The sequence below is a fragment of the Podarcis filfolensis genome (assembly GCF_964270895.1).
Source record: "Podarcis filfolensis genome assembly, chromosome: 10".
Classification (NCBI taxonomy): Eukaryota; Metazoa; Chordata; class Lepidosauria; order Squamata; family Lacertidae; genus Podarcis; species Podarcis filfolensis.
The window spans coordinates 47197856-47217506 of NC_139612.1; the positions used below are offsets into that span (position 1 = coordinate 47197856).

At 46.9% G+C, this 19651-nt stretch overlaps 1 protein-coding gene across 1 annotated transcript; it reads right to left on the bottom strand.

The window, feature by feature from the left end:
- Positions 1-1457: 1457 nt before the first annotated feature.
- Positions 1458-18893, bottom strand: CDC42EP1 (CDC42 effector protein 1). Its single transcript, XM_083573960.1, has 4 exons — positions 18690-18893; positions 11773-12812; positions 2649-6759; positions 1458-2391 (listed from the first exon to the last, which is right to left on the bottom strand). Exons 2-3 carry the CDS (start codon positions 12188-12190, stop codon positions 5930-5932), a joined length of 1248 nt encoding a protein of 415 aa, XP_083430086.1. The 5' UTR covers positions 12191-12812; positions 18690-18893; the 3' UTR covers positions 1458-2391; positions 2649-5929.
- Between the last annotated feature and the right edge of the window lie 758 nt (positions 18894-19651).

Genomic DNA, 19651 nt, shown 5'->3' on the forward strand with positions numbered 1-19651 from the left:
GTGTAGAAGAGGGAATTTCAAAAGTGTAGCTTGTCCTGCAAGCTTCAGCTCTATGGCCTTTCTCTACCAGTCAGCCTGGGGTCAGCAAAGTTTTTCAGCAGGGGGCCAGTCCACCGTCCCTCAGACCTTGTGGGGGGCCAGACTATATTTTGAATTTTTTTAAAAATGAACGAATTCCTATGCCCCACAAATAACCCAGAGATGCATTTTAAATAAAAGGACACATTCTACTCATGTAAAAACACGCTGATTTCCGGACCATCCGTGGGCTGGATTTAGAAGGTGATTGGGCCAGATCTGGCCCCCAGGCCTTAGTTTGTCTACCCATGGCCTAAACTTAGTGGTTTGATGCAGAAACAGCTTCATCTTGGTACCAGACACCTTCAGTTTGGGGAAAGAGGCACCCAGGTGCTGTGCTTTGAATCACATCAAGGGAGAGAGTCCTCCTTTTATATTATCTTTGCTTCTCTTTTATCTCTAGGGAAATTCCAGCCAGGTTAGCCATTAACTAGGCCTTGCCATATCTTATCTTCCTCAAGCTGGGAGAGGGGGAGTGGAATTGCTACACAATGAAAACCCTTGACAGGTTGTGTCCTTCATGCAATCATCTGCCACAGGCAGCATCTAGCAAACATCTGATGAAGCCCAGAAATTGCTGTGACCTGGAGCATTACAGGCACTCAAGTGTGTCTCGCACTTTCACATCAATTCATTTCAGTTTGGCCTTCTGCATCTAGAAGCGAATCTTTGCACATTACCAGCCCACATAATACTTGTTCCTCTGAGGACTGCAAACTTAATTCTCCCCACCCCCCAAATAATATGTTTTAAAAAATCAGCACTGAATACATGCCGTTGAACCGTTCTACAAATACACATATTGGGCCAAGCTGGTGGTGGGCCTGAAATGGGATTGTGAATTATCTGTGTTTGTGAATCTTTTTAAATGCATCTTTTTAAATGCATCTCCTCCCTTTTAAACTCACGGATTCAGGAAGTCAGGGTAACAAACACAAAGGCTGAGGCCTGCGAAAGATGCTTTTCAAGGGGGCTGCTAACATTTGTGAACTAGGTTGGCTATAAGGCAAAAAGAGGTTGAGAATTCTGTGGCCTGTGTTGCTGCAAGAAAGAAGAATGCTTTTTCTGTGACTCTGAGTATTTGGGCAACCAACCTCTGACGCATCATGTAGACTCACAACCAAAGAACGCTGTCCAATCAGACTCTTCCTAGGAGTCTGGTAAAATGATTAGTCATTCATTCATCCCCAGTCTCATCACCATTTTAATAGCCTAAGGAAGGAGACTTCAGTTGTTAGGAAACTGCAGGAGGAACTCTGAATGGGTGTGATATGTTCGTGTAGGGTGCATGGGTGGGTCTTGCAACCAAGGACCCTTATTCTAGATCCCTAAAGTTGTCCCAGTCTCAAGGGGGGGAAAAAAGACTACCACATCACCAGTCAGTATATAATATATGTGTATAAAAATTGTAATATTGAGAACAGTAATAAGTGCAAGGAATACATAGAAGGGGGGAATCTTTGGTTTGAAGCTTATCAGATAAACCAGAAAGATCTTGGAGAGATGTTTGTCAAGAGCAAGCAACACAAGGTCTCCTCTCTGCTTCCCTATAACATATAGAAAAATGGCCAGGAAGCTATGGAAGCTCCAATGGATGACTGGCTTTTCACACACCGTCAATCCCTTGGGGCATGGGTTGCCAACATGACACCCATGGACCCACACCCACCCACCGACACATTCACTGACACCCACAAGGTTCTGTTTCCCTGCCTGCTGAAATTAAGCCAATGGAAATGCTTTTCCCCAAGGCTAATTGTGGTGGTTTGTGACACCACCACCACCAAAAAGCTACAAACACAGCTGTACCACAATTAGGCTTCGAAGATTCATATTTTCCCCCTTTTACTATTATATTATGGGTTTTTATGTTGTAAACCGCCCTGTGGTGTTCTGAAGAAGGGAGGTATAAACATTTAATTAATTAATTAATAATAATACAGTCGCCTAATCGTTGTGGTGGGAAAGCGATCATCCTGATTATTGGAGCTTGGGGAGGGAAGGTTAACTCTTGCCTCCCCATCCTCACTCTCCAGTAAGATTACATCCACTGGGGTTGCAAAAGGAAGCAACAACACTCCCCCCCCCAAGTCTAATTGCTGGCAGAGGGGGGAGTTTGCATGTGTGTGTAGTTGCCATGTATTTATGTGTGCTTGGTTTTGGTGTGAGCATGGTGCCTTGCAGCAACAGTTTTCTCTGGTTTGCCCACAGGCTGGGGGGGGGGGGCGGGAAGTTGGTGATCCCTGCTTTAGGCCTAAACTAGTCATGTTCCTAAATGTGCCGTTGCATTTAACATGCTCATTGTTTTATATACTCTATTTTTTGCTCTATAAGACTCACTTTTTCCCTCCTAAAAAGTAAAGGGAAATGTGTGTGCATCTTATGGAGCGAATGCAGGCTGCACAGCTATCTCAGAAGCCAGAACAGCAAGAGGAATTGCTGCTTTCACTGCGTAGCGATCCCTCTTGCTGTTCTGGCTTCTGAGATTCAGAATATTTCTTTTCTTGTTTTCCTCCTCCAAAAACTAGGTGCGTCTTATGGTCTGGTGCGTCTTATAGAGCGAAAAATACGGTATATATATATATAAAGAGAGAGAGAATGCAATTAGCAGCTGTGGTGTGTATGTCTGATAACTACTGGGACAACAGCAGGCAGAGTGGAGGAGAGTAACTCTTTCTTTCCCTGCTGTTGTCCTGACAAAAAAAATCCTTTGAAACTGCTGTTTGCCTTGGGAGCACACCTTCCTTTGACTACAAGAGCTGTAGCTCAGTGCGAAAATTCATATGCAGGGGTTCTAGGTTCAAGCCCTGGCATTCCCAGGAAGTGCTGAGAAACACCAAATGAAACTCTGGAGAGCCACTACCCATCAGTGGAGCTAATACTGAGATTGGTGGGCCAATTATCTGACAGTATAAGGCAGCTTCCTTTTTTTAAAAGTGCATGTTAAATGCAAAGGTACATCTAGTCTGGCTGTTAGATTTAACCCAGTGCTTCCTAGAACCCGGCAGTAACCACCAGGATGACCAGCCCTGGAATACCAGTGTGAGCCGAGTATTGAATCTCCCCACAAATGCCATTTATGTATAACTGCAACTGCAACTCTTCAAGTTCCTCAGGCCACCAGTGGGTTGAGGTCAGCAAGTCAAAACCCACGGGAGTGAGGAACAGCCGTTGGCAAAGCCTTCCTCCACAGTGCTTGTCTATTATACTCCTGCTGTTACTTCCTGCTTTCCTCTCCCTGCTCCTGCCACATAGATCTCGTTGGCAGCTTTTGCAGCAATGGGCTTCCTCCAGCCACTGCCAGCTCGTTGAACAATCAGAGTGCTGTGAGGGACAAGTTGTGTGACCTCATCCCCCAGAAATCTCTGCCTTGGCACAAAAACCTCTCTGTGTGAGTGTCGGGGAAAACGGGCTCATTCCAGAGAAGCTGCAATGCCAAGAGGCATCTAAACCAGAGGACACGTGGAGCGCTGTGATCCAACACCCCTTGCTGAGCAGAGGCACCAGGAAGGAGAGGAAAGGACAGACAAGGGTTCCCCAAGCCCTTGGAGAAACTGTGTGCTCTAATCATTAACGCTCTTAGACAGAACTAGCTGTATACAAACAGTATACAATACTGGACCTTGGTGGACAGAATTGTGGAGAAAAGACTTCCTGAAGGGTGTATATATTATGGGAAAGAAAAGACTCCTTTGCCTTATCTGTCCCTCAAAAACACTGGGTAGAAGGGCAGTGAGACCCTACTCTGGACTGGTGTTTGCTTGAGTCAACCGAGCTAGATACCAAGAGAACAAACTTTATGGAATCTTTTTGCAGTAACAGGGTCAGGGAGGGAGAGGAACAAAAATGCATCTTCCTGGGTCTTTCTAAACATGATTTCTATGGGAAATCATGTGGTGTGATGCATTCTGATTCTTACTGGCAGCCATATCAGATGCTGCACAATGACTTCTTCCTCATGGCTGGCATGTCCTCTGAATACCAAGCGTTCGCTCTTTGGCATCCGCCTCATCCCTTTTGTTTATCATCTAAATAGTTTCTTGAGAGCAGAGTGATTTGACCACAGAAAAATGCAGACAGGGCTGGAAAAAGGCTGTGTATGAGTATCTCCTAAAATATGCAGAGTGGGGGGCAAGGGGAGAGTTGGACTTAGGAGCCTGATTCTTATGTTGTTACTATGCTAGGAGAAGATGACAACAACCCCCAGCCTTTTTCGTGACGACCTCTTCAAAATGTGCCTCATGAGAGGATTCAGAGTGACCCACCTCATGTTTCACATGAGGTGTTTCCCCGCCAAAAGCATCCCTATGTGTAATTTACCAGCTCAAAGAGAAGGCGTGACCATATTCACTCTTTCTGGGGTGGGAAATTGTTGCTGTGGGAGAATATTTCCCGTGAGGTACATTTCAAATGTACTTCTCCCCACTTTGTTAGTGAAACTTGAGGTGGGGTACAGTCTTTGAGGACTCGATAATGCCGTTGTGCTTGTCTGAATGGCCCCTGAGGCCACATCTTTGAGGACAGGGGTGGGGAAAACCAGATGTTTTTAGATTCCATCTCCCATCATCCTGCTCATTGGCCATGTTGGCTACTGCTGGTGGGAATTTGGTTCCAACATCTGGAGCGCCACATGTTCCCCATGTGAGACAAGTTAGGCATGTTAAGGCAGACTGAGGGGCTCCACCCAGCTATACCCTGAGAAGTGCTTTTCTTCCAGAACAAGCAGCCTGTGGGTGAGCTACCACAATGGCAGTGAGGCTGTGAGTGCTGGGGACACAGTTAAAAAACAACAGGTATGGCTTATGGGCCTTACATGCCCTATTCCTGCTCTAGGAGACCCAGGGAGCAGGGTGAAAAGAGGCCCCCCTCTGTCTCCCATTTTGTGAATTGGATTCCTACACTTACACAAAATGGAGGATGCTGAACTCAATTCCTGTGCAATCCCTGGAAGCAGGGTGAATAACAACTTCATAGATAGGCTTCCCTGGAATGAGCTCAGAGTGATACCTCATAGAAGACCAAAATGTACATTTCCTCAATAGAATGCAAAAGGAAGGATAAACAGACCAGGTCCAATCCAGGTTTCAGTAAATGAAGAAATGGATGGAGCACCAAAGAGGATGGAGCAGTTTGAGGTCAAATCCAATCCAAGTCTGGTGTTCCTTATAAGCAGAGGAAAGAGGACATCTTGGATGGTTTGATGTTCGAATATCGGACTGGAAGATTAGTGACTGTGATCTTTACCTCAAGCAGAAGACATAAGTATTTCCTGATAGGTGAATAATGTTGCATTGGGACTGAAGGAAGCCTAGCAACTTGTGGCTTTTCCTGTTCCACCTAGACCTCAGGTTTGCTCCTTTTTCAAAAAACTTCCCTTCTTATAATTGTTTGACAGTGGTGTGCAGGGTCTCCTTGGTTTCCCCCCTCTTTCCTTAAGGATAAATTCTTTTTGCCGGGCCATGGAGGGGTCATGGCACAATTTGCAGTGACAGAATCAGTCAGCCAATGGGGTTAAAGGGAAATGTGAACTCATTAACACCTGTAAATGCTGGCTGCATCGCAGAGCCATGACCTCAAAGAAAGAGCCAACAAAGGCTGGCCATCTCCTTTGTATGGTTCTGCTGTACTTCTGTTCCTTTCTTTAGACCACCAAAGCCGGAAGGAGGAGCAGGAGAGCAAAGCAGGTAATTGAGCTCCATCGTTCACTGGCCTATCACCATCTAGAACATCTCCAAAGAAGGCTAACCTTGTGAGTTCACACACCAGTCGGCCTGCAAGGTGCATAGTTCCCTTTAACATTGGTCTCTCCTGGGAGTGTGATGGGAGGTCACAAGAGAGCATCTACAGCTGTTCAGACCTTAACTTCATCGTCCTCCTCATCAACATAGTCAAAGGAATCACTGTGCCCCTCCCTAGCAATGCTTGCTCCATCTCTGTAGAACTCTTCTTCTTCTTCTTCCTCTTCCTCCTCCTCGTCTTCCTCCTCCTCTACTCTGTGGTGCCATCTGGCCTTGCGTTCCTGCTGTTCAGCCTTCAGTCGCCACATGTTGGCATCTGGGCTTTCCCATGAGGCTTGGTTTCTTGGCTCTTCTCGCTGCTGCAGGCTGCGGTAGGAAGCTAAAACCTGGGCTGCCCGGTTGAATTCTCTTGCTTCCATGTCACAGCCATTCTGGTGCTCTTGCCAGTGGGTTTCTTTCGGCACTGCTCCCAGCTCAGAGGGCTTTCCCCTAGAGCAGGGCGACCCTTCCTGCGACGACTCTCTGGAATGAAAATCCCCATTGGCACAAACGGATTGCACCAGTGGTGAACTGGCCTCGGAGCGAACCCAAAAGCTTGATGCAGTTTTGCTCTCTTCACTTTTAGCATGAAGAGACCCTGGTCTCCAGGGCAATGAGTCCTCCCCACTGGTGTCCTCTGGGCAAAGAGGTGAGGCAGTGTCGCTGCAGGCTGAAAATTTGCCCTCCCCTCTTTCCTCCTCTTCTGTGTTGCTGCGGCCGTGATCTCCCGGGAAGCTGATGACATGGAGGAGTTCACTCATCAGGGAGGGGCCAAGGTCAAGGTCAAGGCGAAAAGACAGCAAGGAGTCTGAGCGATTCAGCGCTGATTCGGCACGGTGGGAGCTTTCCTGGGTCTTCTCTGAGCGAGGAACACGAGGGATGGTGCAGAATCCAGATTCCACTCCTGAAAAGGCAGTGAAAGCAATGGTCAGAACAAAGCATGGGAGAACCTGTCCTTTGCAGTACACAGCCTTCTCCAATGTGGTGCCCTTCAGATGTTTTCGAATGTAACACCCATCACCCCCACATCCATTAGGACGGGAATTGTAATCTAACAACTTCTAGGGAGAATCAGGTTGGGGAAGGCTGGTGTAGGATGGCAATCCTCTTATCCATATATCATACAAAACATATGGATGGGTCAGCATTCGTCTCCCAGTATCCCAGGGAAAGGGAAAGCTGTTTTGTGTGGCCCAATCCTTCTTTTTAAAACCCTGCGAGTCTCTGTCCCTCACAATTGGAGAGATGTTAACAGATGTGATAGCAAAAGAAGGGTGAAAACTAAGCAAGCGTGTCAGAATGAAGACCACATTTATTACGTTTGACAACTGATATGGCTTCCAAGACCCAGTTTTGCTGCTTTTCAAGTGCTTAGTCAAGGTTTCTCTGCATCAGAGGATGGCAATTTCAGGATGAGGTTATCGCAGAAGGAGCGCACTGTGTCAAGCTAATGTTGATTCACATTTGCTATGCTCATGCACGTTGTGTTAATAGCATGCAACTAAAATATGCAAATTAGCCACAGCTCAGTGGCTTATGAGCTAGTTCCAATGAGCAGCTCTCGATGCTAAGAGCAAATGGTTCATCCCTGAGCTCACCCGGTATCCTCCCTCCCTCCAACAGAGTCTCTATCAGATGTAGAGAGTAGAGGAAATATGTGACATCTCAGTATGATAATGGCACACCACTTTTCTTGCTTGTCTTTTCTATCCTCTGGCAAATAAAACTCAGTGGCCTGAGCTTCCCAAACTTTCAAAAACCAGGGCAGAGGGTGTTTTCCTACCTTTGAGGCACAATGTACTTTCACAAAAACACATCATTTATTCAGTCAGCTCCCAGAACGGTAGGAGGAAGGTGTTTACCTTGGAGTTAGGGGGCAGGCTAGTTAATACTTTGCCTTTGCCCAATCAGTCATGGCTCAGGGGTGAAATACCAAGATTTGGGGGGGTAAGAAGGATGCTTCTTACATCACCCCAAACCAAGGGTATCCAAGGTGGTTCCCTCCAGCTGTTGCTGGACTCCATCTCCCATAAACTCCAGCTGTTGGCCATGCTGGCTGGGGCTGATGGGAGCTGCGAGTCCAACCACAGCATTGGCTACCCCTGCCTCTATGCCTGTCAGCTGTAGGGTGGGCTGTGTCCTCTATCAGGATACTATCACTTTCCATACAGAGGCAGAAAGAGGGGGATGAATGCTGCCTTGCTAGATCCATTGGGCATAAACTGATGGGCGATCCAATAACTGCCTAATAACTCAAGGCACTCTCCAGTCCCTCTCAAGTGCTACAACAAGTAGTGTGGGGCTCATTGGTTTAAAGATACTTTGATGTTGATGCTGATCACTTTTAAGTTAATAGCCTTTGTGAATAACCTTCAGTCTTTTGTGTACACCGTTATGATAAGAGCAGAGCAAATTCTGCACCAGGGACATTTGGCCTGAGTGATGAAATCGTAGGGTTGGCTGCGCCGCAAATAAATAGCAAGCAATGGGATTGCAGGCTTGATTGCACTACAATATTGGCTGGATGAATTGGAGAGAATGGGGAACCAGGTCTACATTTGAATGACTGACCCAGGCTTCTCCTTTACTCATAAAGCTGGAATTAATCTGGGTGAAAAGAAAAGGCGATATAAAGAAATCTGGGGGCGGAAGGATGTGTGCGCGGCAACTGCTGCATGGCTTGCAATGTTCGACAGAGGGCAGCATTGCCCTGCTCTCTGCCTTGATGAAAGCCAGGCAGGCGCCAGCAATGCTAGAGGGGGCCAGGCAGCTGGGGAAAAGCCATTCTGCAGCAACAGGAGCTCAGAACAGAGACCGTTATTCACCTCCCTGCTAGTCCCACCTCAGTGCAAATGCTGCAGTGTGGACATTTCGTATCGGGCATGCAGAGTCTAGACAGAGGAAGCAGTGTCTCTGTTTAAGCAGTGAAAGTCAGGCTAGCTGCTATGCAAAGCTTTGAGCTCAGATCACCACAGGGCTAGAAGCTTTACTTATGCTGGTTAGTGGAGGGTCTAGTTTCCCCCTTTTAGGTGAACCAGGCAATGCGTTTTGCCAATGGAGCAGGGTTGCCCTATTGCACCCTGTCTGTCTGCTTCTCCCTCCATTCAATACTCTCTGTTCCAGGGCCCATGTTACTGTCACCTTTCCCCCATATCCCGCTCTCTTCCTTTCTCCTCTGCCAAACATGCTGTAAATTCCTTACCCAAAACACACACACAGTCCTATTTCCTAACAGCTGCATGTTCGGCATTTGTTGCCTGAGACAAACATCCAGACTCCAGACAAAAAAGACAGGCTTTTCCAGAGCTTCTGTCAAGGCTGCTCCCAAATTATTTAACTATCACCTTACATGCCCATGACTATCTGACAATACTGGACAAACCAGGAAACCGATGTACAGCCCAATCCTAGGTTATGTGACAGTGAAATTATCTCCACTGCATTTGCACATTTAAGACTTCTAAAACAATTGGGCACAGAACTGAAGCCTTAGATTTCTTTCTCCATCTTTTATTTCCTTCTCTTCCACACTTACTAACCCCTAAAGTAATACCAGTACTGTAAAATACCAGCCAGTTTTTGTCTCACATATTATTATTATTATTTTTAAAAAATTCTAAGCTGAAAAGGCTACCAGTATGGCTTACATGGGAACAATGACAAGCAAGACTCGTTACATATCTTGATTCCAATCACAAATCAAATATATTTTAAAAGCGAAAGTGTTAATGCTATCTTCACTCACATGCACTGCGCACATTCAGCATAAGTTGTGAAAAGCTTTTCCATGCTATGCAAATGATACACACATATGTCCTGTATGCCAGTTGGGGGTAACCTGTCTTCTCCAGAGGTACAATTTGTAAATGTGCAGGGTTTTTCACAAATAACACTGAGCATGCAGATGAGGCAGAAGTGAGGTCTAGAGTTTCCAGACTTGAAGGGCTTGTGAAAGGCTTGAATCTCCAAGTGGGCAAGGCTGCATTTAATAATAATAATAATAATAATAATAATAATAATAATAATAATAATAATAATTAGAAGATGGTGCATGCAGCTTTCAGTCTGGCATGAGCTGGCTGCAAATTATAGCACAGACACGCTCTGTGTGTGCATCTGCCCTACTCTCCTCTCCTCTCCTCTCCCAATTAACCTTTGTCTCCAGGACCCATCTCTATGACACCACCAAGGGCCACCACAAGGACTCTGGTTTGGGCCCTGAAATTTCAGGGTCTGGGATGCTCTTGACCTGACCTGGCAACTCTAGCAAGGACAGCAATAGCACTATCCTCCCCTTAGGATGCTCCATACTGTCATCATTTGCAGTCAGCAGCAGATGGTGGGGTTGGGTGTTGCTGTTCACCTTACTTCCAGTTGCTTGCACTGCTGCTGCTTACCATAGAGACGTGAGGCAGTGGCAAGGCCAACATGGTGCAAACACACTGGCAGGGACAATCCAGCACTCCTGCTGGTGTGTTTGCACCCACCCACTTCTCCCTTCCTCCATTACTTCCTGGTAAGCAGCAGCAATGTGACCAACCAGAGGTCAGGTGAGCCATGGTGCCACACACAACTCTGTCTGTTACTGTTCACAGTTCAGCAGACATCAATTATTTTTCTCTCCTGGTTTGCTTGTACATTTTAATCTAATTTGATTTGCTCATGATGTCTGCAAAGCTGATCTTGTTGCTCTTGATTATTTTGCTCTAATTTCTACCAGTTTAGCTCTTGCAAAGTTAAGCTTGCTTATTTGCTAGTAACATGGTAAAGGAAGGAAGGAAGGAAGGAAGGAAGGAAGGAAGGAAGGAAGGAAGGAAGGAAACCAGCAAAGGACATCAGAGAGTAGCACTTTGATCTAAAGTAAACAATGAAGAAACAGATGAGAGAGAAAAGTAATAAGCAAGTCAATAAGCCAAGGTAGTAGAGGTATGCAAGCAAACAAGAAAGAATCAGTAGCTGTCTTATAGAAGACCCTATGCACTGCACTGACCTAATGTTTACTCTGAGGAAAATAAGACGTCTCTGAAACATTAGTCATTCCTGAAAATATCCAGGGCCTTTGCTTTGCTTTCCTGTAATATTCACTAACAGCATGTATGGTTGCAATGAGAGATCTACCCTGCCCCTTCTTTTCCTTTTCCCTTGTTTTTTCCCAAACCATGTTTCCCATCATCAGTCTTTCAGACTTCTGTGGAGAACTGGGTAGACCAGAAAACATACGTAGCTATTTCTAGCCTCTTCTTAATGGTGCCAGGAGTATGTGCAGTGCATTCTGGGATTGCATGACTTGGCAGAAATATCACTGCTTGTACACTGGTGGAAGTATATTGGAAAAGCCATCACAAGGAAATGGATGAGATCTATGGCGCATACTTAAATGCTTTGCTACCATTTGCTTGGGGGGGGGGGGAGAGATTTATGAAAACACTCAGAGTCCTGGAGAGCTACGTCCCAACCAAAAACCTTCTATCTCCTTAGCTTTTATTTTATATTATGTTACTCACTTAAAAGTCTTCTAGACCTAAACATATGTACAGTCATGTTTGCCGGTGATGCCCGTGGAACAACTTAAATGCAAGCCTGTCATTTAATGTTGTTTATTGGACACGTTGCAATGACTCAGGAGAAAGTACTGATTTGTTAGTACAGCAAGCTGCAGACTTGTGTTGTAACAAGTAAAACAACTGAAGAAAAGAGATTTAATGGAATAGATAGAGAAAGAGCAATGAGGAATAGTTGTACTATTACGGAAGAGGCCAAATTCAGCATGCTGCCCTTAAACATGCACAGCACTCCTAAATAAACAGAAATCTCAAACGTATTCAGTAAAGAAGTATTTGCATATGTGTAGGATTGTTTTGATTGCCCACCTAAGAGTGAAGCAAGGCAAACCAATCCACCACCAGATGCCACCTACCATAGCCAGAGAAGCTGTTGGGAGTGCTCTTGAAGGCAAAGGGTACTCCAAAGCCATCGCTCCCGTAGCTTCCTTCATTGAGCTGCGGCAGTGATACGGCGTTCTTGATGATGGGTGAGATGGCAGGGGGCGTAGGAGAGGCCTCGTCCTTGTTCCTGCTTCCTCGGCTCCTTAGCGGGCTCCTCCTCACGTGCCACAGTGTCCGAGCAAAGAAGTTGTTGGGCTTGGCTTCCTCACCGCCATGGTTCCTGAGGAAGGAAGTGTCCCCAAAGGCATCGCCGCCACGACCCACATGCATGGTATGGCGGAAGTCCCCCAGTGGTGGGCTGATCATGTCCGGGGTCAGCTCCACTTTGAGACGGCGCTTGCTGTGGGAGCCAGACACCCAACCAATCACCGGCAGCTTCCCAAGACTCATCTCCTAGCCCGTTTATCGAAACACTGTCTCAGAAATACAGCGAGGTGCCGTTCAAGAGAGGTGGGCACAACTCTGGAGGTGTTTGTGTCTCAGTGACTGGTCACAGTCCAGGATCCCTCCATCACTTGTCCCTCTGCTTCCTTTCTTGCTTCAGAGATCTTTCTTCCGACCTATTCAGGACCAACCTGTCGTGGAACTTCTAGGTTTCCAGCTGGGTGTGGGCACCTGATTTCCACCCACCTCTGTAGATCCCTTAGACAGCGCCTCTTCACAGCTTTAAGGAAGCCACCAGGCTAATTTGTTTCTTCTAGGTCTGGGCCTTCAGGAATGCAGAGAGATGTGTGTAGACCAGAACCCCTGTCTCTCTCTCCTTGGACAGAGGGAGGAGAAGCAGTGATCAAGGAGGCTGTTGTTACACCGGTCGTTGTTCCTGTCTGGCTGGAAGTGTGCAAAGCTGGAGGATTAATGCTAATCCGCTAACTCTTCTTCCGCCTGCTCTTTCTCTCTCCCGGCTTCTCTTATTCCACCTCCCACCGGTATGGGAGCTGGCTAACAGATGGGACAGCAGGTCGCCAGAGCCAGAGTCAAATGCCTTGATCCTGGATTCCTGCTGTAAGAGGTTCTGAAAAAAGACAGAAAGGAAGGTGAGGCTCCTGAGCTGAGATGGTCTGAAACTGAAAACCTCAGAAGAGAGACTTTGCTCAACTGCTTCTTGTCGCCAACTTGTGTAGCAAAAGCTCACTTTTTGCATTGTGCTCCATGGGGCCCATTAAATAGGACTTCATCTAAATGACTAAACAACAACAACTCAGATGCCCCACCAGGTGGGTGAGGTTTTCTGCCTGTTATGCTTTAGTGCTCTCATGGTTTATATTTAGTGCAACATTGTTGGTCAAGCAGTTGTGGAGAAGGCACAAGGTCTTCCAATAAGCAGGCAAGAATAACTTCCCCCCTTACCTCCCCTCTCTGCTAGCATGGCTCAGGATGGCCAACAAGATAGTCTGAAACAAAATTTGATGGTGAGTGGAAGTTCTCCTAATTTATTATATCTGCATAAGTTTCATTGGTTACCAGTGATTACCTTTAAAACCTGGCATGGCTTAAGTCCAGGATACCTTAGGGACCATCTCCTTCCATATCACCCTGCCTGCTTCTTAAGATCGAGAGAGGCCCATCTGTATCTCATGGAGGGTGGGAAGCCTGCTTCAGTGGGGTGGGAGGGCCTTCCAAAGGAGCAGCACCCAGATGAAGGCACACCTGACCTTGCCCTGCGAAGTGTGGTGGGTTGGCTTCTCCACTCACTTGTTTTTCACTGCTTGTTGTGCACTCTTATTCTGGCGGGTTCTCACTGCATGTAGCAGATAACGCTTTTTTGTTTTGACTTCAACTGTTCACCTTATCTCATTGCCCTGACTTTTTTTTAAAAAACAACAACAACAACAGAAAACCACAATTTTTAAAATGTTTTGGAAGCAGCTCTGAAGGGTATTTTGCTCAGGGTTTGAAATTTCAACAAAGACGAAAAGTTCACAGGTTTGACATGTTGCCAGATTTCAGTACAAAATTTCCTTTCATTCAGCTGGCTCCCAAGAAATGCTCTTATGCCCATTTCTCAGCTGAATACCTTTTTTTTTTTTTTGCCTGTTGCCTTGTGCCGGCCCTGCCCTTAGCCTTTCCAGGAGCTCCATCCCACCCCCCTCTCCATTTGTTCCCTCTCTTGCGGATCACCTTGGAAAGCACAGGTGCCAAGGCAGGCTAGAATGCCATGCTCTATGCCAGGGCCACGTCTCCTTCCCAGCCCTGGCTCTTGTTTGCTCACTCAGGGGCCCTCTTATCTACGCAGCTGGCAAATGAAAGATTAAAAATCGCAAACTGGGATTTATGATAGATGTTGACGGCCCTCCTCCCACCCCAGGAGGGGGAGAAAACAGTGACCCTCTGCCCTTCATTCCTTGGGCAGCCAGTGTCACTTGTCTGTTGACAAAAGGACACAGAAGTGGTGGTCACCCATGGGGGTGAAGGCAGCATGAAAAAATCACAAGATGGATCGCAGTGTTAGTAACAACAACAACAACACCCTCTCTCCAGTGGATTTGCTATTTGCTCCTTGCATTCAGTGCCAGCAGTGCTATAGCCTTCTTCTTAAATAATGGAAGGGGTTAGTCTTAAGCACATGGTGCTCCCTTCTGCCTGGGACCTTCCTCTACCATGTGCACTCTCCAATAAACTATGGCTTCCATCACTATGGAAGAAATAGCTTGCTTGCCTTTACTGATAACTTTGTACACAGGTAGGCCACCCACAGCCCACCCATGCTGCCCTTCACCATCTTTGGCGCAGCACCCAAACTCGGGATGAGGCAGGGAGAGAGAATGAATGAATGATGGATGGATGGATGGAGATGAAAGAGGAATGAATGAAGTGAGAGAGAGAATGGGTGTTTGTGTGTGTGGAGAGAGACTGAATGGATGACACATGAATTATGAGGAGACAGGTAGAGAGAGAGAAGTGATGTCCATTTCTTTTTCTTTTTACTCCACCTGCCACCACCTCCCAACCACCTTTCCCCCAAGGGAATATCCACTCCCCCCCCCCGCCCAACCCGGGAGGTAATACATGAGCTTTATTCAAACATACTCTCTCATACCCTTGACAGGAGCTAGTGAGGAATGCAAGATGCAATGTTTATTTATTTTTTAAAATGTGTAGCCCACCTTCCTTTTTCAAAAAAGAAATCCAGGACAAATAGATAATATGTATCAATAATAATCAAATATAAAAATAATATTTTTTAAAAAATTCATCAGAAGTGCTATCAGTTTTGCCACCTTCTTTATGGCAAGGCTCTCCTATCTTTAACAGCTGCAGGGGCCAAAATTCAATAGGTATAGTTTTATCCAAGAACAGAGATGCAATAGTTGAATTCTTCCCATCATGCAGCTGTTAAAGGCCCCAAAGCCCTGCCAGTAACAAATAGTGGCAACCTAAAATACAGCTATTGTAAATAACAGTTGCCAACTTTTTTCTGGCAGTGTTTCTGTACATTTCACAGCTGCACAACAAGCACAAATTCAAGAGTCCCAGGCTTTTCTTATCAACGTATCTCCATGCTGAGAATATTTCCAGCTGTATTTTCTGTGTGTCACGCAGCTATGAAAGGCACAGGAGCCCTTTCAGGAAAAAAAGAAGGGACTGTTGATGAAAATTTATCTTGCTTTTAATTCTCCCATTCCCTATATACCACAGAGATACAATCCACTGCCTAGAACAGCCTTCATAAATCTGGTGCTGATGTTTTAGTGTACAACTGCCATTATCCCAGACCTTTGGCCACATTAGCTGGGACTGATGGGAACTGGTGTACAAAACATCTGGAAGGCACCAGGTTCAGGAATGATGGAGTCTAGAGCCATCAGTGGACCACATTGCCTGAAAAGCTCCAGAAGAAGGGGATGCATTCCTGAGCCTTGCTTCCTCTGGAGCCTTCTATCTTTGCAGGCTACGAGCAGAAACTGGGAATGTACAGAATTGTAATATACACCATTTTAAGAAAAATATGTGCTGGTTAAGGTAGACACATGGAGTGACCAGAACCAAGGGAGAACGGGATCTCCTGTAACTTTGACAACGTTGAAGAAAATGTAATTTTTGCAGCTGGTCTCGTCACAGTGTGGCATGTTTGAAAAAAGATGCACCTGCTGCAATTCCCTGTTCCACAAACTATTATCAAGTACAAAGCACCAGGCATCTCTTGCATCCAGTCAGTCTAGAGCTGCCCATTCAGGCTTTTCGTTACATCATATTCAAGTGCAACCAGTGAGCAAGCCTGAATGTACTGTAGTTGGCAGATACTATATTTCTATTACCTTCTACATCATGCTGACCAACATGGCAGCTTTTGCAGGAAGCTGGGTGTGTATGTTCTCATTTCTTGCACAGTAGCCTAAACATGTTCATGGGATATTTCTACAACTGTACAGTCAGGGATAAGCACTGACTCTTCTGTCCTCTCCCTTTCCCTCCAAGTCCCTCATACTCCAGTCCATTTGTGAGTTTGAGTGTAGGAACCTATTCCTTTTATTTGTGTACAATGTACAATGGCCTGGTTGACACATCACATTAAACCATGGTTTAACACTGAGGGTGAACATCTAGCAGGCCACAGCTTCCCTCTCCCTGGTCTAGAGTGTTGGGCCTGCATTCCTAGTGAAGCTCAGTGGGTGACCTTAGTCCAGTCAGTTTCTCTCAACCAAACCTACCTCACAGGGTTGCTGTGAGGGGAAGTACCCTGTATGCCACTCTGAGCTCCTTGTAAGAAAGGCAGGACAAAAATATAATGAAATAAACAATAAATAATTCCTGACACATACAACAAGCTCAAAGTCTAACTCTTTGAGTCCTTGCTGCCCCAGGTGGCAAATGCCAAGCAGTGCCCTTCCCCTGCAGCCAGAAGGCCTTGGTCTAATGCCCAAACCACAATGTGCCACTGGCTCCACAAAACTCCTTATCTTCCATCTTTGGCTCTGCTCCCTCTTTCGTTCTTTCTCCTTCCAGCCAACCTAGGCTGCTGCTGCTGAGACTACCAAATTAGTCTGGAACGAAAACAACAAAAATCTTTCCCACTCACTAGAATTCACAGGCCAAACATCCAGTTATGCCTTTGTTTGAGGAAAGCTCTCGTGGTCAACAGATGAACAATGGCTTTTGTTCTGCTCCTCAGTCTATGTATTTCATCTGTCACATGTGCAGTGGACTCCTAAGCGTATTTACTTGGCTCGTCCAAATGAGTTCAACAGTTGCATACTCCCAAACATGGGTGGATAGGATTGCAGCCATTCCTTTACAGCATTTGCCACACTGGCCATCTATTTAGAACAGGCTTTCCCAGCCTGGGGCCCTCCAGATGTTTTGGGCCACTACTCCTTGCATGCCCCTGCTGATGGGAGTTGTAGTCCAACGTATCAGGAGGACACCAGGTTGGCACAGGTGCTTGCCCCCTACTTTTCTAGCATCTCTCAGGTTGGATACCCAGCTTTCCTTCACCCCAGTCCTGCCTATTATAAGAACCCCAAAGAAAGAAGAGAGTGAACAACATGAAATGGCCACCATCTTCATGACGCCTCTTATTTTAGGGGATTCTTCTGGCTTGCTGTTGTCCAGCCCACCACAGTCACATTAAACTTAATCAATGTATCATGTTAGTTGCCCATTAGGCTTTCAGGTTTGAGTTGGTAAAGTTCAAAGAGGTCACCAGAGATAGTTCTCTTTCAAATAAGAGTGAAAGGGAACTGATCCAGATGTCTCCTTGCTTGGAACAGCTAGAACCCAAATTGGCTTCCCTAAAGGTAGGCACACCAAAAGCAGAAAGAGATGGTTCAAGGTGGTCTGAGAACAGAACTAGAACTGTTTGGAGTCACACTTTTGAGTGCAACGAATCCTTGCCCATTTCCCCTTGCTAGGCAATACTTAAAGCTATATCAGCTGAGCCATGTGGAACTGGAACCAGCAAAAGTCTAGAAGATCCTTCCGCTGGAGACAGTTTTCCTGCCCAGATCGGGAGAATAGTCTGGAAGGTCAGCCTCATAAGCCTTGAAAGCAAAGTGACGTGTGGTGTGTGTGTGTGTGTATGTGTTTATCTGATCTTGAATGTCAAAGTACTTCAGATGCACCTGATGAAGTGAACAGTAGTCACGAAAACTTACGCCATAATACATTTGTTAGTTTTTAAGGAGCCACAAGACTTTGATCAAAGTACTTCCTAGTCCCTTCACATATACACCCCCCCCCCCGGAATTCCCTTTCCTGTCTGAAAAAGCAAAGTGGCCTGCTTAACCCTTCAAAGAAAAGATGATCCAAACTACTTTCACCTGGCGCACGCACACATCACAACTTCTGCTTCAGTGCCCATTTTCCTCTGTGACATGGCTCCCTCTTGACTCCTTAGACCTTTCTCCACCCTGCTATCTCTTCTTCCCTCTCTGCTCATTCCTCCCCATCTACAAATCCCCTTTCAACTTACTTACATTTCTCTTTTCTCTTACATTGTCTCTCCCCTTCTCCTTCCAGCAGTGGCGTAGCGTGGGGGGTGCAGGGGGGGCCGGCCGCACCGGGCGCAACATCTGGGGTTAGGGCAAATCCATGGGTTAGGGGGCGCAAATCCACGGGTTAGGGGGCGCAAATTACTTGCCTTGCCCCGGGTGCTGACAACCCACGCTACGCCACTGCCTTCCAGTGCCCATCCCGCAAACAACTTGCTTTCCATTTCTCCTCCTGGCCTCTTTAAATTCACATTTTCCTATTACAGCTTCCCTCCGTTATTCCCTGCTTCTCATATGATGATGATGAGGATTTTATTAGCAGTTGCCATAGAGCTCAATTTCCTTTAAGGCCCCCGATGTCACTCCCCACCCCACAGCTCCACTTTCCCCTTGCCAGCCCAGTCTGCCTCACACCCCTCATGTGTGACACGCATACAAATACCAAAACTTTTGGACTTTACCTTATCTTGAGGGGACAAAAAAAGAGAAGACTTTCTGAGGAGCTTGGGTTTTTTTTCCCACACAGCAAACTTGCCGGCACGCCCACAACACGGGGAGAGCGGTCCCCCCTCGCCCCACACAGCCTGGCGAGGGATGCCAGTGACGTGAGAGACCCCCAAATCCTTCGCCCTCCGTTCCCTCACAGCGGGCATCCAGCACTGGAGTCGCTGGAAGAGGCACGAGAGGGATGTGGAGAGCGCGGGGCGGAGTTTCAGCCCGCCCTGACCAATCCGGAGCCGTCAGGGAACGAAGTCCAGAGGAATGGATTTCAAAAGTCCGGCCAGGGGGGAAATTCAGGAACTCCTGAGCCCCATCCTCCCCCCCCCCCGTCTTTCCACACGAGACTTCCGCCTCACGAAGCGTCTGGCATTCTGGCTGCTCCCCCCTCGCGAAGTGGAATGGAGGGCAGCCTCTTCTCGCGCGCTCCCAACAATACCCTCTTCTTTTCGCCCAAAACTCGAGGGGGGAAACTAGACGGTGCGCCAGGCGCGCAAAGAGCAGCAGCGCGCATGGGACTTGCGAGCGTGGATCGCAGGCAGTGGCGCAGCGGGGTCCTTTTCGACACCCTCCGTCCTTATTTTATGGGAGGGAGGGATTCAAGAGCATACTGGGGAGTTTTAAGTCCGCGCGCCATCGAAGTGTCTTCAAGCGCTCTCTTGCCCTAGCGTGACAAATCCATTTTGACTTCTTGTGGTTAGGATAGGAAAGCGCCGGGGGTTGCACTGAAAAATGTGGGATCAGGGGTGCCAACTTGAATGAAATATGGGTGGGGAGGCAAGTAGGCCCCGCCTAGCATAATTAACCGCATGACGTGGTGTGTTCGCACCATTTGAATGGCAATGTCCATCAACTTGGGGAGGGGGCCGCTGGACCACCTCAAATATTTTTGGGTGCCCCAAAGAGACCTCGACCCCTAGAAGTT